Source organism: Rhyacophila brunnea, unplaced genomic scaffold (assembly GCF_057557595.1).
Source record: "Rhyacophila brunnea isolate RB1 unplaced genomic scaffold, BYU_Rbru_1.0 scaffold_9, whole genome shotgun sequence".
NCBI lineage: Eukaryota > Metazoa > Arthropoda > Insecta > Trichoptera > Rhyacophilidae > Rhyacophila > Rhyacophila brunnea.
Genome location: NW_028233361.1, coordinates 1,734,887 through 1,760,881, shown reverse-complemented (window position 1 = coordinate 1,760,881; position 25,995 = coordinate 1,734,887). Strand labels below are relative to the sequence as shown.

Genomic DNA, 25,995 nt, shown 5'->3' with positions numbered 1-25,995 from the left:
ACGGTACCATTCTTAAGGTTTTGTAATTTAAATGTGCCTCTGTTTAATGAGCTTTTTCCAAGTAACATTTAAAAATAAAGCCCGCCTATATAAATACTTGATTTATATAAAAATAATAAAATTTGAATAGTACTTGTAAGTATTTATCTCACTATCAGTTTGAGTAATCCAGACACTTACTGCGTTTGAAATTTTGCAATAATTATTACCTACCTCGATTTAATTTAAATGCGGGACCTAGCCATTTGAATAATAATATGTCCTCAGTTATCGTGGATATTAATCAAATATCTGCGAGAGAGATCGGTGATCGCTTACTGGTTAGAGCCCTTGCCCAGTACCTACATGAAAGACGAGAAGTTCAATTACCATTTGTTGCAAGATGTAATTCTAAGATTTTTTCTAGTAGGTATGCGTATCTGATATTTTCCCGATATATTTATGTAACAGTGGCACTATCACATTCAGTTAAATATGTTGAAATCAGAATCTTCTGTAAGATTACAACAACATAGTCATTTTTGGGCATTATCTTACTCATTCAATGAAAGTCTTAATAAAACCGGTGTATTATTATTTGGCCACAAGGAATACAGAATAATTAGCCAACGTATCTTTTAATATATGAACAAATTCAATTAACACTACACAATTGCATACAATTACTATGCACGAATATTTATAGTTCGCCAAAAATACTATCGTTTCGAAAAGAAAGCGTTGAATTGCGATCCGAAAAAGAAATTATTCTTTTTAAAAGCCCAGAAATAGTGACAAAACCAGCGCTCGGAATGGAGCAGAACGCCCCGGAGCGCCGTTCCGGTTCGTGAATTTCTCGACAATTCCGTTCCGTCTCGTGGAATCCTCGAATCTACCGTTCCTTCTCGTGGAATCCTGATAGCGAGATGTCTTGTAAAATTCTCGAGCCTCATCAGAATATTTATTATGGCGTTCCGGTTCATAATGTGTTAAAATTGAGGAATATGAATTAGTATATAAATATATTTAAAAAAATCTTTCTATTAAACAATGATTTTACTTGTTGACTACCCCTGATTGTTAATAATTCGTACATGTCGATACAAATAGATGCCACAGTAAGCAAATATTTTTCTTAGAAATGAATTTAGGTATATTGTTTTCCTAACAATGCATTTCTAGACAACCCATGTGTCTGATAATAAAAAATACAGTTTTTATTGAAGAAAGCACCCTTACATTTATTGCTCTCTTCCGTTTTTTAAGACAATATGAGATAATAGTATATTATTCTTAGTGCTATTCAACAAGTTTTTTTTTGCTTGCAGACAAAATCTCAAAATACATCATTTATTTAGGGTATCCTACTACTAATAACGATAATAAGGTTAAATTATTACTTACCTGTTTTTGATTTTCTATTATTTGATTTTCAATTAAAACACATGAAATATCTACATATTGTGAAAAATAATTCATTTGTTAATTAATGTTTTATGAATAAATAAACTACCTGCGTGTAGGTATCTTACCAAGGCTTGGATTTTCGACCCTTTGGTATGAATCACAGAGCTTAGTTGACTTGGGTAAGAGTGTAAAACGCGGGTTCCCAAACAGTTATGATATTGAGTACATTTGTAATCAATACGGGAGTGGAAGTCACAATATTTTATGGAATGAAACGGGAGAGAAATGAATGGGAGAAACAAAACCATAACTGTCCGATTGACGATTGCGTAAACTATAGAATAACATAGGATAGCTAACTTTACATAGGTAGGCATAGTTTTGATTCATAACACAATCGAGGCCGTTCATTAGTCGACCAGTTGATATTAAATGATATGCAACCAACGAGGTGTCTTCCCATCGGTATGGAGCAATATACATCCGAGGAGGTTTAATATCGCTATTGTGCAAGCTTAGATTACAGAAAAATGTGCAAGTAAATTAAAATATCAGTGGTCTCTGTACAATTTTTACGTGTATGGGCATCTTCATCAGAGGTAACGAACAAATTTAAACGTTCATAGTATTTACCCATATCATGCTGAGCTACTCTTATTTTTTATTTCGGTTTTAGTTCGGCAGAAATACTTCGCAGTGAAAAAAATACTCGTAGGTAGGTACCTACCTAAACTCTTTACCTATCCTTCATGTTATACAGAAAATAGAGCTTATGGAAAAAATATATTGTTGAGGATATTAAAATAACCATAGTATGTAATACGGTCCTTTGAAATAAATCAATATAGTTAGGTACCTACTTAGTTCATATTTTTTGTTTCACAAAACTTCTACGTAGCAAAACTGTTTACTATTCAATAATAATACAATGAATCCTACCTATTGTGCATTGAAAAAAATATTGTCGGTGAAGATTTATTGCTCTTAAATCCACAGAAATGTTACGTAAGGAAGAGATTTTTTTGTCTCAAAAAAAGGTTTTATAAACAATAACTAATAGCACATGTAATATTTGATTTGAGGGCTTTGAAAGAATAAATTTTCTTACAATATATTAGTTTAAACTGCAATCCTCGACTATCAAGAGGTCGTGGTCGTTTACATTGTCGTCGAATTTATTTATAAAACCATAATAATTGTAAAAAAGTACATACCCACCTAAATCAAGTAGGTACTATAATAATTATTGTGTCTTGATTGTGAGTTTTTGTTGGTGTTTTGAATTATTGTTTGTCTTGTGATTGGAGAAACTTGTCGCATACTATGCAAACCACAAACATAGTAGTACTATGATAGTACTAAGGATTTTTACATAGTTACCTATTGTACAATAATAGCAGAGTACAAATGAGTAAACATAACAAAACTGTGTAGATATTGCCAAGTGGTAACGACGAAATCTTAGAACAATGTATTTTGAGTTGTTCCCTATAGAAGTTGGGTATCGAATAGGACCTTACACTCCGGTGATTTGGGTAAGTGTCTAAACTCTATATTATACCTAGTAACATAAAAAGCGAATAAATAGTATGTATAAGTTATTAATTTCATATACCTATTATCGCAAAGGTATTTTTTGTTATATATTCATAGAACAGATTCCTTATAACAGAGGTATTTGAGTCATCATAGGGAGATTTAAAATACTGTAGAAAAATTGACGTGGCATTTTGTTTAGGAACATCACTGTGTGACGTGTTTCTTCTCACCCTCATATGCACCCATATATTATATAATACATAACATATAGATTGCATTGAGCAAATAATACATTGCGAAAACTCACGCGATAGATGTTATAATAAAAGAGGTAGCATACATTTAAATAAAATCATAGAGGAATCCAATGGGAATTTACTTACATAATAATTAATAGTTTCAACAACATCAGAAACCTATTAGAATAAATTATCCCACATGCCATGGTGTAAATATTTTAATATTTTTTTCTAATATCTACTAGTCTGAGGTTGTTTAAAATTATGCATATTTAATAACGAATGCTACATTTAAGTACCTAATTTTATTAAATTAATTTATAATAAACCATGCTCCTGCTTTTTCGTACATGATGGATTTTGATGTGATTAAAAAATAGTTTAATCAAAATATTTTCAATTTAGGTACTCGCTTTAAATAAAGTAGCATGTAACTTGGTTTAACCAATGTACTTATCTTCTGTTTGAGACTTTCACGGTTGTTTGTCATCGTAATTGATTTTTGGGGTTTCACCGTGTGTAACTCTTCATTCTTTGTTCGACGTTTCGGGCTTGTTGCAGAGGCCATTATCAATAGATATTATCTGATATCGAGGAAAGAAGTACACGTAGTGAAAACCCAAAAATCAATAATGATAAGGTATCTTCACTCATGTTTCCATTTACACTTAATTACATGTTTTTATGAACGAAATTTTTTGACGAAACAAATGGACAATTGTATTGGTTTGTCCATTATTTCATATATTTTTATGTTTCCTACTCCAATTAGATTCATATACTCACATTTAGGCATATATATTTGTATAATTATTATTATTATGAATGATGTATTTTTTAGTAAACGATTTCGTAAACTTATATTATGATATATTTTTTATGTTACAAACAACTGATTCGGGCGAAGGTGATGATGAAAATGTTCTATAAAGTACATTATGTAAAACTAAGATATTTTTTTATATTACAGATATTATATCTAATATTGCACATTTTTGAAAAATTATTGAGCGTTCCTGTTCGTAAAATTTTCCATTTCGAGCACTGGACAAGGCTATCGACTGTCATTTTGAACGGAAAATTTTCGCTAGCTAAGCTAGGTAGATACCTACTTGCTCAACCTATTAGATATATATATATATATATTTAATAGATCTATTTATAGCTATACTATACTAATACTTCATACTTCTCGATAGTAAATGCGAGGTATCCATGAAGGCATCTAGAAAAAAAAAAATACTTCATACTCATATTATGTAATATGTATAGTTTGAAATTGATTATTTTTAATCACAATCCACTGATTTTTTTGAAAAAAAATAAACAAATTTTAATTACCTAAAGCTATTTGACATCTTGAATTTATAATTTGAATTTGAATTATCAGCCAAAGTTAATATAGTCACTGCTCGACGAAGGCCTATCCAAGCTGATTCCTTTCCTATCAGTTATATGCATTGCTACATCTATCAAAACTAGTGATTTTATATACTTACCTACCTATTTATATAGTCATCGTCGTGATTAATCTGAATTCATCCTCTAGATGCTAGATCTAGATGTAAGCTTCTCCAAGCTAATATTCATATTGGTTCTTTCTATCAATGAATTGCGTTGCTATATTGAGTCATCGGCGTTTACCGGCTAGCGAGACAGCGCCGTTACGAGCTGGCTCCGCAAGTAAGTAGGTACCTAGGTTTAATTTTATTGTTGTTCATTATTACAAAAAATATAAGTTATCAATTTCCCATATGTTTTGGAAATATGTATTACAAAAATATTCATCTATATATCTACTAGATGATAATTTCCTAGGCTTATTTTGGTAAATTACTAATTTTCAACATTTTTTTTATTTCTAGCATTTTTATAAATGTGTGTAACAAAACACTGGTATATTATTATTATAACATTTGATATACTGTTCAAATTCTGGCTCGAATTAGTCTTCGAAGTCCAATGCGTAAAACACTGTGTCTCATCACCCGGTCTAAGTAGCTTATTTAAGCTACTGAACCAAAGTAGCCTAGTGGAAGTAAGAACATGTAGCGTCAAGTTAGGTGGACGATGGTTAGTGGGATGCATGATCACCATCTGCGACTGGAAACATAAATTTCCCGGTCACCTATTGTCTCAGGTAGATAAATTACAAATGAAACCGCGTTTTCATGTTATAAACGTCACATTTTGATATTAGAAGGACATATTGAATTCGAATCTGAAGTTAGGTACACAGATGGATGAAGCCAGGGCTCGAAATGTACCGGAGCACTATTCCGGATCGTAAAATTGGTAACATTGTCGTTCTATCCCGTGGAAAAAATAATTTTACCGTTTGAGTTAGAATGGTCATATAACAATATTATACATACAACATCTATGATGTTGGTTTCATTTGTATACGGAATTACTAATTGCTCCCTCAAAAATTCAATGATAGTAAGGTATCTCCACTGCGACAGCTACACTCCTCCAGCATCACCGGAACGTTTGTGAGATTTTTTTCACGTTCTTTCCGGTAGTTGTGTTTTAATTTTTTCCCTTGAATTCTTCGATTGAAAAAATAACTTATTTTTTGATCCCGATTTTTGTCTACGGGAATCGCTTTTCGTTTTCTAGAGTTTTCATTTCGTATGGGTAAAACAACCATAGCAAAAATCATTTATGAAACCTGTACTGAAATTTGGAATAAGTTGATAAACATAATATTATTATTATATGTGAAAAACTATATTAATAGCTAAAGAATATACCTTATGAGAAATGGCAATTTCCTAAATTGTATAGCATTTATCGATGGCAAACATTAAAAGATAAAAATACCACCAAAATTTAGCTCTGAATACCATAAATATTGAAAATTCTTTTTTATAGTCCTTCAAGTAGTTGCTGATACCCACAAAAGATTTTTAAGCATTGAAATTTGCGAGAAAGAAAAACAAAGCGACCTTTCAATATTCTTTGATAAATAGATTACTGGAAAGTAATAAGTTCAATTTTTCTCAACTACCAGGATCGTCGAATTTGATTATGCCTATGGTATTGATTGGCGATCAGGCATATTCTTATGCATTAAAAGTATCTGTTGCACACACAGTTATAAATGAGAGTCGAGACATTTTCAATGAACGGTATCTAGAGCCAGGAAGTACTATGCTCTATTGGAGAATTCTTCACAAACCGATCGAGGCCAAGAAAATAAAGGCCAAAAACACATACAACAAGATGAAGAGAAAATAATAGATCATCATTACAGGTTAGGAACATTCGAGACTGTATGCAATACTATTGTGAAAAATAGTTTAAATAATACACTTACAATTATGTACTACCCGGAAATAATTATTGTTTGATTTTTCCCAATTTCTCTTGACCACTCCTGTTTTTGTGTTGCGCACGGTATCCGCCGTGTCTAAACAGAACTTAAGCATTTCTTACAAAAATATACTTGTGAAAATCAGAAAAACATGTAATAATTAATTGATTATTCTTGCAAAAAAAGGTGCATGGTTACGTATTAGGTTACAATAAAATTACACGACCACATCTATCAGTTGTCAGCCATGGTCTGTATCCATAAAAGGAGTAATCTGTAATAAATAAAATAAAAATACTCTCTTCAATAAGGAATTTACTTACTTTAAAGTTATTTTATTATTTTATTAACAATATTTACTGGCATAAACTATGTATATTGTCGATAAAAATAAATGCCTACTCTTCAATACAGCATATTAATATAGTTTGTGTATATAATATGAATATGTTGGGTTAATTCATTTATACTTTTATTTAAGTAGAGCTGTGAAATTGCTGAAGATTACCTAAGCTTAAAAAAATATGCACCTAGATTGAAAGAGAAACATTAAGATACTATGTTCTTAAATTATCTTAATTGGTTATAGTGGCAGGCGAAGGCGAAGGGTGGAGGTAGGCTGTTAAGATCCGCCATAAATAGTGCACATTAACCTTTTTTAGTCAAATGTATATGTTTTTATTGAAATAAGACTACAATTTACAGATGGTATTGGTTGAGTTTCAAAAATCAATTAAACCCTGTCTTAACCAAACCAAAATAGTATTGGTATATTTTAAGCGATATGACAAAATTGTGCACATTTTTACATTCTTACTTATTTGTTTTCGTTGGATTAAGAATACGTATGACACATATTGTTGGTTCATTTTTTAAATTCATTAAGCCCTGCCTCAACCAAACTATAATAGATAAAAATTATTATTCTATCTATAAAATATCCAAATTTATGTATGATTTAATTGCATAATTTTAAATATTTTATAGATATACGAGTATTTTTTTTACTATTATCTATTATGGCTCGGTTTTCGCAGGGTTTAATTGAATTTAAAAAACTAACCAACACCATCTGTAAAATGTAGTCTTATTTCAATGAAAACAAGTATGTATGACTGACAAAGTTTAGTGTGCAATATTTATGGTGGATCTTAACAGCCTACCTCCACCCTTCGCCACTGGGTTATAGGTATTTATAAGGTAACATAATTATATTATAAGCAATTTTTGGCAAACATTATTGACAAATAGTGTCAAAAACAATGTATCTATAATATCCTTCAATTATTAACTATTAATTAGCTAAATTTTCAATATTTTTTAAGTGAAAATATTATTAGAAATAATTCATTTCGCACAGTGAGAACTATAAGGCCACATCTGCGAAAATCCAATGGTGACTAATGAATGCAGTTCGATAGAAAAATATTTTTTTAGTGCTATATGGCATTAACTGCTACTTGGAATCAATGGTCTCCTACACAATTGTGTCCATATGGTTATTTTATTTTTAAAAACATATTTAGAACTATATTACATGGGGCCCTCTTGTCTAAAAAAAATCATATTTGGTACAATATTAATTATTGTGCCAACGTTATACCACCGTATTTACCCTTCCATAGTGGTGAGATGGTGGTGAGGTACGTACCGCGTCGGTATCTGTCATCTGACATTCGCGTAGATGAGACGTTTTATTATCAGACTCATCTGGTGCAGATAATATTAATGATGTCACATCGGTTCCTGAAGGTAATACTAATTCGTCATCTGATGATGAAGAGAAGAACATCACATCCCAGAATTAAAATAATATTACTTCAATCACTGTTAATACCAATGAAGATAATGAACACACAGAAGACGAACCATCATTGTAATGTCGGAAAAGAAAAATAGTTCCGGAAAACTGGGAAAGAATTAACGCTTTCGCTGCTGAAGAGATAATGAGATTTTAATTGCCCCCTTTAAAATGCACGTTAATTACATCGATCGGCCGCTTGGCCATTACGCGCGGTGCGCGTCTTCCGCGTCCAAAGTATTAAGGGGGGGACATGCTCAGCTTACGTCAAAATGGAGCTTTTGTTCTATTTTCAAAGCATGATCCTGGACATACATTAAACGTTGTAGATAGCCTTATTATCCTTTATATTTATTTTAAACATTTGATGACTGCATAAAGTATTTTTATTACATAAAATAGTATTCTTTTAAACCTCTCGCTCTAATATTTTAGAATATAGACATATTTCAGTACATAAATGTGCAGTGGTGTTAAGATTTTTTACATTTAATAATTTTTAAACGCATTTATAAAACCATCAGTATAATTTATATCGACATTATCATAGTGAAATATTTACGATAAAAAAATATATTGATAATATCTGTGATCCCAAATTTGACAAGAATTGGGCATTTTATTATTCAAAAAAATGGGCAAGATTAACACATTTGAAGATAATTCTAAAGATACTCATTATAAGCTATGTCTTTGTCCATTCAAGTGTGATAAACATCCTACGAATAATGATTGCTTTATAATAATTATTGACCTAAGAATAAGGTAGTGTTTTTTTTTAAATACGCCATTTCTTTTGGCATTCCCCAGTGATTCAGCTACAACATACGGCCGTAGCCATAAATTGACAAACTATAATTGAAGTAGGGAGTAAAATGATGTTAACGCGCGTGTTTGAAAATGTACCGTTTTAAAAAAATCGGTTAGGTACCTACTTAATTTATTTTAATATAAAATTAACTTTTAAACAAAAACTAGCTTTATTTACTGTAAACAAAATATCTAAGTCAGCACCAATTCCATTTTTAATACTAATCATAATTAAATTAGAAAATATTTCCATATCCAGTGAGGTCCCTAGTCAAAATGCTGCCCCTGGGCAGCGTCAAAATACCACCCCATTACACAGTATGTTTTATTATCCTTTCATGACCAATATCTAAGAAATACATTATTAACAAAATATATACCACAAAATTGAATTTAAATGTCATCTCTACTTCAATAGACAATTTGCGAGTCCACTGTTTCAGATACGTTTAAAAATACACCTGACAACTTTCAAAACTCGCGAATGACTGACAAAAATATTTGGATTAATTAATTATGTACGTAGGTATGTACCTACCTATAGTTCAAATATAATTCGCAAATCTGCATGTGTCATTGCTGGTCATCAAGAAGTGATGTCCAAGGACAACGGAAGTAAACTAGACATCGCTAACTCGACGGAAAAAAAATACAGTCCTGTTAAACCGTTTATGCTAATTAATAGGTGCATTTTGTTTCCAACCTGTGAGCTGGATTTTTTAATGGAAAGATATTTCCGTTATTACTAAGTTTAGGTACCTATTCCTATATATATTTATTGATTCTCCTCGATTTGCCGCCCTTCAAATAACTGCCGCCCCCAAGCGACGCTTAATCTGCCTACCACCCCGGGACGTCACTGTCCATATCATATTTTGCACCGCAAAACCGCACGTAATCGAGTTGAAATTATTTTTTAAAATCTATGATTTCCGCCACCGTATGATTTCTTCATTGGAAAGTTTTTGTTGATCACGATCAATCTATTTAACTTTAATCTGATTAGATTATATCACAACAAATAAGAAGACCGAACTTTCATTTCGAATGAGTCCAGTGCTCGAAGTGAAAAATTGTATTAACCGGTGTAATTTTATGTATATTATTCAAAAATAAACAAATAATATATCGGTACAAGTAAATAAATTTAGCTACTTTATAATATATATATTATAATAAGTATTAATTTTTCCACGAGACGGAGTGATAATCTCGGGGATTTCACGAACCAAAAACCTACTTATCGGCAGATAAGAATAATTTCCAAACAAGATTGTCGGTGTCAAAGGTCGTACTTAAGACTATCTTTGGGGAAAAGGATGGAATCTAACAAAGGAAATGAAATAATCAGAACGTATAAAGACTTGACACTCTGGATAAGAGAATTAACGATACATTATTTTGTTGTTCGCAAAGTAATATGAAAAAGTAAAAATACACAAACACCAAGTGATCCCCTCAAGCAAAACTGGCTATAAACGCTAGTTTTAATAATATCGCAATCCAAAGGCTTGGTTGTCATTTTTGAAGACACGATTCAGACACCCAATGCGCTCCATGCCAGTTTTATTTTTCGAGAAATCTCGTCATACTTACCACCGCCAATTGGTATCCGTTGTTCAAGCTAGATGTAGTAGTTGACCAGCTCATTTGTGAGCCATTGATGAGCACCACTCTTGGTTCAGCAAACCAGTTTATCATTACATTTATTTTGTCTTCGAGATATTTTCGGCTTTCATTTAGCCTGCACAAGCACCTGTATCCTGTTCTGAAGGTCTTCTGGCTCATTCGCAAAGACAACAATATCGTCTTCAAAGCACGTGATTGTGTTATTTGTCCTTAATAGCGATTCCACTTCCTTCTTAGTCAAGTCGCCTGAATATTTAATGAAATAAAGAGGGGGAGGCACCAAGATTAGATTTTTTTAAAAGGAAGGCGTAATAACATAAAGTTTAGAAACCATTAGCGTAGATAACGATTTGTTGGTGTTCATTATATTATATTGACTGTTTTTGTTACCGTGATTCTATCCAAAGGCATAATTTTTATTGTTTGAATTATTTCTTCTTTGTTTTTAAAATTCCCAAAGAGATCGTGGTAATCTAAGTAGCAAAATAAATGTTTTTAAAATGTAGACCATATAAAACTAAAAAAAACGGAGTTTCCCGATTTTTGTTTGTCAATCATATAATTCTTCTGATACATGGAAAACATTGAATTTTTAAGTAAGTATTATAACCGGACAACAATGCTTAAAAATCAATAATTGAAAAATATTTTATAAACATTATAAAAAGCGCCCACGATGGCCGAGTGGTAAAGTATCCACTTAGTAAGTCTAGGAACTCGGGTTCAAATTCCGGGTCTGTCAAAATTCACATTCTGTTTTTCAATGTGTGTTTGAATCCAGAGCATGGACCCAATAGATTGAGCAAGTGGCTAACGTCCACTTCTCGTAAAAAATAGAAAAAATCTGTCAATACAAACCTCCACTCTGTGGAAGTCCATTTTATTAATATTATGATCTAATTAGGATTGGACATGGCCAAAAAAATCGATGGGTGACGCGGCTGCGAATAACTGGGAACCGAGAAGAGTGGAAGGAGTTAGGGGAGGCCTTCGTCTAACAATGGATCAATTCCGGCTACTGATGATGATGATATAATATTTTTATGCATGTGTGTGTGTATGCATGGTAATAATTGATGCCAAATAAAGCGTTTGATAGTTAAAATAATTTATTATTCGGCTGAATAATATCGTACGATAAGTCACAAAATGTAAAAAAACTGTTCAGGTAGTTACCTACTGTGGGAAGAAAGTAGCGACATCTCGATATTCAAAATTCTTTAAGTAATTCTTTAAATTTCTTCTAAAAATACTTATTATGATGACTGCAAACATGCTGTATTTATGTACCACTGTTTAATAAATTAACAACTTAAATTGGTACATAAATTGATAATTATGCAAGTACGAAAACATTAATTTCGCTGAAGGTGGCATATAAAAAATATCAATAGGTTCTTGACGGAGATATTTCTAAATAAAAATGGGTACAATAACCATTTGATTTGAACTAAACTAGGTCAATGAATAATATGATTTTGTTTAGTTACACACATTTTTAAGAGTAATTTCACTGAAAAACAAAGTGCAGAGGCACTTCGCTGAAGTTTTCAAATTACGCCACTCTTGAAGACACTCGGTGGCTTACTCTTACTCTTACGTAGCATTCATTGGCTATGAAAGTGTGTAGGATTTTAGGAAGTTGCTCGTCGTTTGTTATCGTTTCTATGGTAACAAACACGTCATATAAGAAGTGAATAACAGATTTTTATTAGCCAGTATTCGACGAAAATTGAACGATTGTGGTATTCATCTAAGTGAATAGAAATATAGTTCTTCTTACGTGCAAAATAATTAAATAATAAAAATGGATCAGCGAAACGTAAGTACCTAACTGTTTCATATTATTAAATTTAATGCACATACTTAATAACATTGTTGTTTTACGAATATCTCGAGAGGTTACCTTTGGCGCAAAGACATATATTATTATGTGAACTAATAAAGTTTCCAAATTTTACAGAATAATAAAAAATAAAAATAATAAATTATTACTAGAAAAAAATCAAACCAGAGTATTTCCAACCAAATACTTTAAGTGTGAATAAAATGTTAAAAATTAAGACTTCTCAGTACCTTTGAGAGCAAATAGGGTATAATCTATAGACTATGTTGGAAAGATGCAGGTAGCTCATTAAAATTTTCTGTTTTTCTCATTTATAAATTAATATTTTATTATCAAATAATATACTATTTTTATTCCATTATAGAGTATTGTTGTTCATATATATTATAGTATGTCACTTGACTGGCGAATTTAAAGCCTACCCCGTAAAGTGCCTTCTAGTACCTTTTGTTTTAAAAACAGTATTCAGAGGTTAGTTTTGAAGTCGGTAATTTCGTCAGGGTGCGAACAACGTTGATAATTTTTTGCTGTATTTTATAATCAAGGTTTTAAACAAGATTAGAAACTTCTCGATGTATAATATAATAATATATAAGTTAATCATGGAAACGGAATTATTCGCTTTCTTTCGAAATGAGCCCTAGTGAGAATAAAAATACGAAAAGAAGAAAGTGGATTTTTCCATAACGGCAAGCAAGAAAATGTTACCCTCAAAATCGTAATCATACTCGTATCTTCTTTCTAATTGAAATTATTTTTTTATTATTTATTCCCTTTAAAAACTATTTCAAGCTATATTACACTACACTACACTACAACTACACAAACTAGTTACCAAAATGATATAAGTAACGAAAAGCTTTTTCTCATTGAGTACGGAAAGTGGGCAGTGGTAGCAGTAATAATGTGATATTTATCGTTTTTTATGAAAAATTGCAATTTTCAATTTAATAATAATAATATGTAGACACTGCCTACATCGTATCAAAGGTAGTTTATGTAGATTTATATACAAGTATAATATTAAATTAAATGATTAATTAAAAAATCATGAGACGATTTTATATGCCAGTCTTTTGCACATTAGATTAGTTTTTAAATACTTGTATCGATTTACTTACCCATTAAAATTGTATCTTGAATTCAACTATATTCAGTTACCTACTCATAATAAATCTGCAAGTATACAAACGTCATGATTATTTAATTTTGACAATAAATTTATCCATAATTTCAAATAAATATTAAGTATGTCTTTTACTGTAACATTGAAATGGGAATCATGCGTTCTGTCATTTCCATGCCTGATTTAGGTACATCCAAAAGCTAGTTGCAAAGATGTTTACCTCCAAATAATTGGAATGTGTTTTAAGTAATTGTATTTCGACATTTGCAGTTTTTAATTATTTATTAATAAGTATACTTAATTTTAATCTGTGTGTGTACTTATGTACGCGCATTAGAAATTATACTTCTTTGGCGTAACAAAACAAAAAATAACAAAACAAAATATTATTGCAGAATGTACCTACTTTGGGAGAAAAAAATCTCAAAACCTGTGTTTGAAAAATTTAGCAAACCGCTATTTCGACCATCTTTGCTTAAACAGATGCCTGTACAACTATATTCATTAACAATAATAATTTATTTGAAATCAAAAGTAAAACATAGCCTATTGGCTTTTGTGATGAAACATAATAATTATTATCGTCTTCAATTATTATAAACCGCTAACAAATAAATTGACATGGGATAAAGATACGACAAATATTATCGTAAACTGTAAAAATATGTATTTTTGTGTATGGAGTGTCTAAATATTGTAAATTTACAAAATACGAGTACCACTGTTTGAATTATTTACTGAACTGTTTTCAACAGCAAATATCTCATAAACGGTCAGAGATAGAAAAAAACATATTAAATAAAAATTTTAGGAAATCTAATAGGCTTTAAAATTGTATATAACAATATTTTTGTTATGACCCACCGTTTTTTGAGATATAAGCGAAAAACCAAAAAAATCCCATAATTTTGCGGTTTTTTGCCCGCCAAAAGTTGTGCCTAAGTCATCCGAATTGGCAAACTCGTTTTTTCTCACTCATTACCAGCAGGAAAAAAAATCTTCTACCCCACCTTTTGCAACCATAAAGTACAGATTGACAAACGTTTTTCAGAAAAATATTAGTAAATTATGGCACATTTCGCTTTCCAAAATATTAAAGAAAATGCGATGACAATAAAATTATAAAAGTTTTATTGCCAGTATTAGGGTCTGCGTCCCCAGTTTGAGAAGCATTGATGTATATAAAAAAATAGTGATATGTTTTTATACTAACAAAAAAACCGGGGACCCTTGAATTTTGCGTTCAGTTTTAGGGGGGCGTACATCTTATTTAATTCGTAAGTATTATTTAAATTTATTAATGGTAACCGAACGCAGGTGTACCTATTTACTTAATATTTATACACTAGAAAAAACTTTTTAGAAAAAAATACGACACCCAACGGGACTCGAATCTGTAACCGCTGAATTCGCGCCAGGGCTTTTTCATTTATGCTATAGGAATCCATTCCTCGATTAATAACCGACGTCACGGATCACTCCATTATTTAATTTTTATAACGTACTTAGAGTTGCTAATAATTTTATTCTTAAGCTATTTCTTTTATTCAACGAATAAGACATAAGATATGTATGATATGTTTTCTTTGATATCTGTTTAAGTCAGGGGTTCACAAACTTTTGCGGCAAAGGGACAATTTTGAAATTAAAAATATTTGGCATGCTGCCCTTTCTTTTATAAATATGTTCTGTTTTTAAAAAAACATATAAGGCAAAAAAATACCTATTGCATTGTGTAAACTTATATTTTTAACTAAATATACTTTATTATTACTCTTATTATAGTATCCTCCACGTAACTTTGCAATTGTACACAATCACAAGATTAATTGTGTGTAATACGCACTCCGTATTAGTGTATTAGTAAATGTCAAGCGCCTGATTGGCTGATTTCATCAAATAATTCAAAAAAATCTATTCCAAATTGCAAGGTTACGTGGAGGGTAGTATAATATAGGTACTAACAAATAATATTTAAATTTTTTCACCATTCGATTTATGCAATTGTTTGTTTGAAACTAAACCCTGCAATCTAGGCTCAAATTGTGTGGTGTGAATACGCAAAACAGATGCGTTACAGTTGTCTCCAAATAAAGAACCCATTTGATGAGCATGTTTAACTATATTTAGATATACCTCAAGTGAAAGTCCTTTGTAGAATTCAATTAAATTCTAATAGCGATAAGATGCTCTTGCTTACACTTTCTCTTGATAATCCAGAATACTGGAAGCTTAGACCTTAGAGGTAGATTCATTCAAAAGAGTCTGACATGCTTCCAAATGACAAATATTTCCAACATCGAATTGTTGTTGAATAAGTCGATTTATTCACTCTGAAGCCCCCACTTCGCACATATACACAAATAATATCAAAGTGTCTGACCATGCATTCTTGCCAGAAGATATTTAATTTTAAATATTCGATATGAAGAATAAAAAATAAAACAGATTTAACATAAATCTCGCGGGACACATCAACAAATCACGCAGGTCACACTTTGTGAACCCCTGGTCAAAATAATATAAAATTGTCACTGAATTTGATCGTGATTTGAAGTGTCAATCATGATTTGTGGCTATGGTCTTCTTGTTCTAACCTACTTCACATTTTTTGCACAATACCCTCGTCTGTATTTATTTTATTTCTGTAATCTATTTCATATCATACACCTCATCTATGGACAATCCATAATTCGCATATTTTTTGTAAGCTAAGCTTTTGTATTGTTGACATTTTTATCTTCTTTACCTTTCCACTTTATATTTTAATAACAATAAATATGGACAGATATCATATAACATGAATAAATAAACTGATTTTTATAATCAATGAGATGGATAACAGTAGAATCTAGGTTATTCGTCAACGTTTGAATGTAGGCACGCACCCCTTCTACCCGCATCCTAGTCATCGCCAAGGTCTGTCGACCTTGAGCCTCAGAGAGACTGAGAAGCGCGTTAGTCTGGCTTTTAATTTATTCTTCAATGCCCATTCATAATAGTGTGAATTAATTACCTACGTAATCCGGATGGAACATAGTATGGACTATCACCATACCGTGTTCAGGTAATTGAATAGTACCGGATATTAAATGGTGATTGGAGATAACCATGTTGACTCCTGACCATCACACCAGTCAATTTTTGACAGGCCACGGTGGATTTGCTGCCAAGCTCTTTGACCTTGGATTTGTTACCCGACCGACAAGTAGATTTAACGTTAAATATAATTTTAGAACTAGATTTAAATAAATATATTTTTTAATCAACGAATAATTTACAAGGTACACAGACATACCTCTGATACACACATTATGCACATGTAGGTACTAGAAAAAATATTAAAAAAAAAAAATAAGACGTCGGATGGGATGCGGGTTAGTGTCATTTACCAGTCGAACGAAGGCCGTATATACTCAGGCCACTGAATTGCCAGTTACTGTGGTAGTGTTTGATTGATTACCATCGAATGCAACGCGGTATCCTATTAGCAGTAAATTAAGATTTCAAATATTTCATCCACATTAATAAAAATATTAGCATTTATTTAAATACGAAAGAATCCCAATTGTTAACAGTCTACCACATTGTATTCGAAGTATGAGTAATAACTAATATTACAATCGAAATTCATAATTTCATGCCGCGGCCTGATTATATTGAATCTTGCCAACTGGCAACCTGCGTCCTACCTAATTGCGATGAAAATAGCTAGTATTCATACATCGTCTTACTAATTACGTTAATTTTGGCAATCGGCTTTTAAATTTTGTGGTTTGAATCAAGGTACCAATGATTGGTACACAGCGAATATTAAAAAACAATGTTTTTTATATACCTCCATATAAATATATATAATTTTAATTATATATAATATATATATATAATTTAAATAATATATAAGTTTAATGATAAGTTGTTGTTATTGAATGTTAAAGAATTCGCGGGTTATTATGAGTATTTCGGATTTATTATTTAGGTGGCAGTAGCGAAGGGTGGAGGTAGGCTGTTAAGATCCGCCATAAATAGTTTTTTGTTAGTCATACGTATTTGTTTTTATTGAAATAAGGCTACAATAATTTACAGATGGTGCTGTTTAGTTTTAAAAAATCAATTAAACCCTGCCTAACCAAACCATAATAGTTTTGGTATACTATGGGCGATACTACAAAATTGTGCACACTTTTTCATTCATTCTTATTAGTTTTCATTGGATTAAGAATAAGTACGTTTATTATTAAAAATATTGTTGGTTCATTTTTTTTTAATTCAATAAACATCCTAAACAACAATAAGATGTCTAAAGTTATAGTTGATTTAATTGCATAAATTTAGATATTTTATAGATAGATGTGTGTCTTTTGACGGTTATTTATTATGGCTTGGTTTCGCAGGGTTTCATTGCATTTTAAAAACTAACCAACTACGTCTGTAAATTTTAGTCTTATTTCAATGAAAACAAATACATAATATGCCTGACAAAATTTAGCGTGCACTATTTATGGCTGATCTTTACAACCTACCTCCATCCTTCGCTACTGGTAGGTGGTAATTAAGTTTCACAGTTATTCTCTGATTCCCTTTACTGTGATAAGTGAAACTATACTTTGCGAATCCATACAATTGTATAAGCAAAGAGATTGTTTAATATAAAATTAATAGCATAACACTTATATATGTACATTTGAATAAACACAAAAAAACTAGATATTTATTTAGTTTATATAATGTCGTTACCATTTTCCAGGATTTATCCGATGCTGGGTGAAAGAAAAATAGTCATAAGCCACAAAATTATTTTCAATACATTGATATTTTAATAGCCAATGGATAAATTATATGTTTTTCCTTGTGATGTGTAGAATAACAATAGTATACGCAAATCAACATGGGACGCAAAACGGCTAAAGTATTATAGTTACTTCTTATAATTTTTGTAAACATTAAAATGCTCATATATCAGAACAATGTTTCTGTGGCATATTATTGTCTTTTAATAACCCATTTAAACTTTGTGAAAGTATAAGATACAAAATTAGTTAAAAATAGAATTAGCGGGTATTTAATAAAATATCCCAATCTACTGTCTACTATTTTAGCTTTTAAATTATAATTTTTAAGAGAAAATTAGAGGGTGGCAAACTCAAGGACTGTCTTGGACGGCAAACGCCCTAGCTATGCCACTACCTTATCTTAAAGGGAAAGCATAAAATGTAATGAAACAAAAAAAAACACGGGTATTGTCACCACCTACCTGTAGGTAGGCGTATCCGCATTATAAATTAGGTAGTAATAAGCCGACATGTAAACCTGATCTCTAACTATACGGCTTAGTAAAACGCCTAAAACGCTTCCTTGTCTAATCATATATAATTGTTTGTCTGTTCACAGGTTTTGTATTACCCGTTCGGTATGTAAACATATCGAACGGGGCGTCGATAGCTACGAACAAGGTAATATAGTATGCAAGAATGATGAATGTAAATTTGCCTTGTTCCATAAGATAAAACCTGTGATTATGTAATATAAAATGTTAGATATAAGTTTATTATGTAATGGTATATTAGTATAAATGGGGAAGAATGATTGTCAAAATATAAAGAGACGAATGCAGTAGCGAGAGATTATTATAAGAGCATAAAATATAATTAATATATTATGTAATAGTAGGAAAGAAGAAGAATAACTGCTAACATAAAGAAGAAGAACGCGGTAGCGAGTGATTAGTACTAAAAGTGTATGTAAATAATTAATATGTCTTGTGGAACACACTAATCGAATAATATTTCAATCCGTAAACTCGTTAATAGTAAACTAATAATTATAGAATCAATGTATAACATGGCAACACCAGCCAACGCGCGGGTATGTGTGCGCGTCGGTGTAAGTATGTGAGAATGCTGCGAATGGCCATACTTAAAATTATAACATGGCAACACCAGCCAACGCGTGGGTATGTGTGCGCGTCGGTGTAAGTATGTGAGAATGCTGCGAATGATCATACTTGCAATTACGGCATAACAACAGCCAAACGGCCAGCCGGTGCATTAATAGGTATATGCATCGGCGTGCATACGCAAAATTTTTTTGCGCGCGAAAAGAAAAAAAAAACTAATAACTTCATTAGAGCCTTTTGAATTTAATTTTTATGAAATATTGTTCGATTTTTGTGTTCAGAATTAGTATATTTATCGTCTGTAATATAAAGCATGAGGAAATTCGCATTAAAATGAAAATAAATTCTGGTAGCAACCGGCGTGGGCTTCGCCAATTTCTGATCAAATGGATTAAAAACACGACCTTTATGCAGCTGTGCGGTGTAAAAACAGCGGCTAAAAATAAGGCAATGCGGGGAAAATATCGCTGATCGATATACTCTTGCACATTGGCACCGAATTTCCTTTGCGAGAGGTAGTATCTTGCTATTTTTTGGAAATAGTAAAATATTATTTCATATTACTATATAAGACGTAGTTTTAAGACCAAATTGTTATTATTATAAATGTAAAATTGTTAAAGGTAAAGGCAACAGACAGGTTTACGTCGTAAAATCACAAATATTTATGTGAGGGTCGATGGATGATAATTACAGGGCCTATTATTATGTCAATAGGTACCTAGTAAGTAGTTGTAAATGCATGTAATTTAAACGCTAATCAAATCGTGTGTTTACTCCTGGCATAAGACAAAAACCGCGAGTTTATGCCGGAGATAGCTATTTAAATGCTCTAGATAAATTCATATAAAATCCATAGAATTAGATAGACGATATTTTATAACGTCAATATATCCATCCACGTGCACAGAATATATTATCTCTTGATACTTGGTCCTTCTGACAATCCAGTAAATTCTTATTAAATAAACAAGAGGTAACATGTAGTACGAGCTAACGATAATAGTAGAATCTTTGGTCACCCCTTCTCATTATCTCTTTGGACCAATTAGAATAAGGGATGCTGCTATAAAAGAGGACGCATCCGAGAGATTTTGATCAGTCTACCGGATCATCCCTCGGGAACAACATCTTCTCTACTAGCAGCCTCTCTTCAAACACTCTGGACCAGTCTCATCAGTCTCGCCGCGCATCTCTTCGCATTCTTGAACGCTGAAGTACTACCCGGTGAGATTTTCGCATCCCGTTTACTTACGGGTGGGAAATATCCCTCACGGTCGAACTCTTGAACGCTGAAGTACTACCCGGTGGAATAGTTTCATCCCGTTAACTTACGGGTGAGTAAGTTTCTCGCGTATTCACCCGCAGTAAACGTGTCTGTCGCCTCACCTGCATCGTACGAATATTGTACCAGAAATATAAACGGAACGTGTACATTGGAAAAAGAAAATAAACAGAGTTATAAGCACACTCTCAAGAGAAAAGAAATATCGTCTTTATTTTTATTAATAACCCCTCACCGACTGAGCTAAAATACATCAACGAATTGCGCAGTGGCGTATCGTTGAGGGGGTGTTGTTAGTATTATAATGAAATATTATTTATTTTTCATCTATAATAATTGGGTGGAGTGATACACATAAAAAGTATTATCTTAATAAAGTTAAGGTAGTTGATAAAATCTTACAATTATACAAATTAATAATAAAAAAGAACTATACCTAAATAAAGTTAGGTAGTTAGTAGAAACATTAGTGGATAAAAATAATAGGCAAAAAATACGTACTTCTGAATAGTTACACAATATAATAATTAAAAAAAAACATGAACTATACCTAAATAAAGTTAGGTTTTTCGTAGAAACACAATTTTGACATTGCATAGGAAAAAGGTTACCCAAAGTATAATGGAAAATAGTTTAACAAAAATTACCAATACCAAAATAAAGTTAAGGTGGATGGTTGATAAAAACATACAAGTAGGTATCAATACAATAGCTGGTAATAAGCTTAGGCAAAAAAATGCTAAACTCAATAAAGTGGCTTTTCCTACCAACAATAAAAATAAAGATATAGAATACTGTATAAAACCTAATACTTAGTAGGTTACAAAAACTTCAAAACAGTATCCGAAACAGTAACTGGATTGCGATGGTAAAATAAAACTCGTTGATGAACGGACCTGTCCGTGTATACGAGAAATAATACTAAAAACGAACGATTATTATATCAAATGAAATTAAAAATAAATTCTTAATCTAACATATTATATAATTAATAAATTTAACATAACACTTTTAAAATAATATTGGTAAGATACGCCAAATTCACTGTACATTAAAATATAAACGCTTAAAACAAAATCTTACAAATAACTTTAAAAATAACAAAAATTCCGACAATCTCATGAAAGATAATAATATGAACTACACAAAATATGTATGATCTATAAAATTTACATGAAGGCATGACATTAAACATGTTTTACATAATTATTATAAGACCAATAAAATATTTTTAAACCAACAAAACAAATTAAAGCAACTATGAACAATTCATAATAGGTCGTGGGTCTATTCTATGCTTATCGAACGCTAAAGTGATAAAGTAATACATATTATCAAACTTACGGTAAATTTGTATCAAATTATTAGCGCTTATTGTAACAATTACAATAAGTTGATTTTAATTACTGCAATATTTGCTATATTTTAACAGCAGCAAGAGGTTCTGTTAAAATATAGCACATATTGCAACAAATACAACCAACTCATTGTAATTGTTGCAATAAGTACTAATACGTTGATACAAACCTACCCTAAGTTTGATAATATTTATCACTTTATCTTTATAACCTAAGCGGTCGATAAGTATAAAATAGACCCACTGGTGCACATTTTATTTATTTTTTTGTGTATTTATTTTGGACAAAAACCTTTATTTTCAACCACGATTTATTACTATGTAACTGTGGGTGTTTTGCGATGAGTGTTTCACACTCATTGCATTTTGGGGGCTTATTTTTGGCAATGTGAGTTTTGAAAAACGATATTACCACATTTTTCTGTGACTCCGTCCATGGTACGAGAAATCTTTTTTTTTTTGTTGGATTTTCAATATCGATGCTATTAATATTTTTAGAACTAGACGGAGTACAATTACTTGCCAGGTTTTCATTAATTTCATCATTAATTTCGTTTTCGCAATCATCAACTCTGTCTTCATCTAGTTGAAGGTCATTAGGGCTCTCAATTAATAAATTTTCTTCTAAATCAATCTCAATTTCTTCCAAAGTTTTCCCTTTGTATTGCGCAGCCGTGCCTTTCTCCATCAACAATAATAATTTCGATATTTTTGCACTTTGATAAACGTCGTCAGGTAGCCTATACGATTGTCTATGAACTCCACTAGTATGGCCCATAAAATTGGCCAACTGCTTAATATCATTTTCTGTCAGGTTAAAAATCTGAGATATCGTAGCTTTTTAGCGTGTTTCCTTAGCTTGGTCGATGTGATGGAGTGAGGGTTTCTAGTATTACATGCTTTTGTAAAATTTTGTATCCACATATTGGGGTATTTAGATGTGGTCGTCCGAATAAATAATGGTTTTCAATTCCCGTGAAATTATTTCTGACTTTCAAGAGCAATTTAAGATTTTCTTGGACGTCTTAACTAAACAAAACAGAGACACCTCGGCTTCTTTTCCCTCTGATCACCACGCGTTTAAATTTTTGCATTAGTATTTTTTCGGTTGGTTCGTAGTTTTTTTGGTAGTCTAACTCTGACGTTTCATAAATATGTAACGGTAGTCTCTGAAGTTCTCCTGGGCGTTTTCGGTTTAGCAGAAGAGCTTGGCAAAACACCACTTCTAGTAAATCGGTATAGGCAATTTTGTCGTTATTATTAGAAATAAGCCTAGAGGCAGCATTACTTGCTCTGTTTATTAAATAGTCTTTTAACAATTTTAAATCACTTGCAAGTGGTACCAGAGTTACTTTATTCCACTTCTGTACATTTAAATCATCTGCCGCCTGGCTTGAAATTTCCAATCTCCAATTTGATGTAATTCAGCATCGGCAGATTGAATATTAGCAAAATAATCTTTTTTTTAACGCATAAATAATGGCGATATCACAACATTGTTTTAGCGATGTTGCGATATTCATCGCATATGTTGGACTTAAAAATGCGTCTTTATTAGAGTCATATTGGGTGACAACTTTTGTCGCTTCGTCAAATAAATCAAAATTTTTAGGAGTCAGTGCTTGAAACAGATTTTTTATACATGGATCCATTATTTTAATCTGTATCAATAACTTTGATAATTCGCGCATTTTCCTTGATGTAACATTCATGTAGTATTTTTCCCGGTAGATTTTTAAGTAACGTGCACCAAAAGCACAGATAAGTGTGTCTTTTTTAGCCACCACAGAAATTTTATCGGCGCGCATGTGAGGAAATACCTTTTCTTTTAATTGTTGGTCAATTTTCAAGTGTCGAAACAAGAAATTATGGGCTTCACTCTGAGATTTAGATGATGTAGTATTGGGGTTTGATGTACATATTTTTCTGTGCCTCCATAGTTGTTTGGAAGAATAGAAGCCAAGGCAGTGAATACAAGGTAAATATTTTTCTGGAGACAATGGTATATATTTTGTTTTTTTCATAGACTTAATGCAATTTTCGAAATTTGTCAAGCAGTTTCCCTTTTCCCTTAGTAATTTTATGAGTTCTTTCCTTTCTTTGCTTTTTACAGGTTTTGAAGAAATTTTCATAACTTCTGTTTCTGAGGAGTGGTTTCTATTAAGATGCCTTGCAAAGTTTAGCACAAAATTTTCGCAAAAGTAGCAAAAATCTTTTTGGCGAAATCCTTTGATTTTCTGGACACAGAAGAAGAAGCAATGTTGTGGTTTGGCGGTGTCGCCATAACTTGGTCAAATACGGAGAGCTCCGTACTAGACATTTCTTGTGGTGATCTCTCATTGTAGTGTGTAGCAATTCCCATCATGCTGTCATTACTGCAATGTTCATCTTCTGGAAGCAATGGCTCATCCTAAAAAAAATATTGTTACTCTATTAGATAGTGATTCATTTAAAAATATAACGTGGAAATTATGGGGAACTGAACCAGACCATTCCACTGTTCTTCCGGTTTTCTCATATACAGATAAGAATTTTTGAAAGTATTTTTTTAAATCACGTAGTATCACATTTTTGGTGAGAGAAAAGTGATTGAAAAGAAGAAGGTGGGAAGCACCTAGCCTATGCAGATCTGTCACAGTTAAAGTATAATAATAAATACTTACATCTGTTTCATTGATATCTGGAAAATACTCATTGAAAGACAAAAAGTTTATGTTAATATTGAAAGTCACCTCATCATGAGAAAAATAGCTCGGTCCTTCCGTATCGTCTGGTATCGGTCCCTTTGTTTCCGTTACGGTTTTCTGTGTAGTGGGTAGTTCTGTGTCATCTGGGATTATGCTTGGAATTGTCCCTGATTTCAGCTTCAAAATCATCGTACTCATTTCGAAATCCAAATTAGGGTTTATGGGTAATACTGGTGATAAAGGTCGATTACAGAAGTAATTTGATCTTTTTCTTTTTGGTGCAGCTTTCATTTTATTCTGAAAAAAAAAAATATCTTGGTATAAAAGTATTAATAATGTACGTACGCATAATTTCATATTTATAATAAAGTACTAACCGCATTGACGGCTCCTTTTTAGCTGGATGGCTTCGTATAGTTGTATCATTTGAAATGCTGATTTCTGTCTTGGCTGATGAAACTATGGGCTCAGAATTGCGAGGACATACAAGCGACAAAGATGCGTTCAATAATATCATTTTGTCATCATTAGACTCATTTCTCAAATTTTACGTGTGGGTAAGTTAATTTTGTTCTGTGTTGCCGGAGTCTAATTCATAATTTTCAAATATTGTTTAATCATTCAATACTGTGATTGCATTTTAAATAAGAATTTATATAAAATATCGTTTTGTGAAGCATGTAAAATTAAATTACCTATTTAAAATGTCATAAAAAGTTTTCAAAGCAATGTGACAAAGAAGTTCCAAAATTAATTTTAAAATATGCAAGTAAATCAAAAAACCAAAATTATATTATTACTATTAGTAGCAATGCAATTTTGTATGAATTTTCCTCAATATTCCATATAATTTGTCGTTGATTCTACAATACCTGCTATATGAGTACAAAACCAAATTGTTCAGGAGACAAAAAAAACTGTTTTAAAAAATAGGTAAATATGTTTCAAGTCAGTTGACTATACAATTTGATGACATTAATAGTTTTACATTGATTGAATAATAAAAAAAACATTAAAAAGGAAGGAAATAAACAATAAACCTTGATTATTCTCTTTATTAGCACATGACAGATAT

At 31.5% G+C, this 25,995-nt stretch overlaps 1 protein-coding gene across 1 annotated transcript; it reads right to left on the bottom strand.

Moving 5' to 3' along the window:
* Positions 1-22,521: 22,521 nt before the first annotated feature.
* LOC147063160 (uncharacterized) lies at positions 22,522-25,245 on the bottom strand. Its single transcript, XM_085959508.1, has 2 exons — positions 24,966-25,245; positions 22,522-24,643 (listed from the first exon to the last, which is right to left on the bottom strand). The coding sequence occupies exons 1-2, from the start codon at positions 25,209-25,211 to the stop codon at positions 24,413-24,415; spliced, it is 477 nt and encodes a 158-aa protein (XP_085815634.1). The 5' UTR covers positions 25,212-25,245; the 3' UTR covers positions 22,522-24,412.
* Between the last annotated feature and the right edge of the window lie 750 nt (positions 25,246-25,995).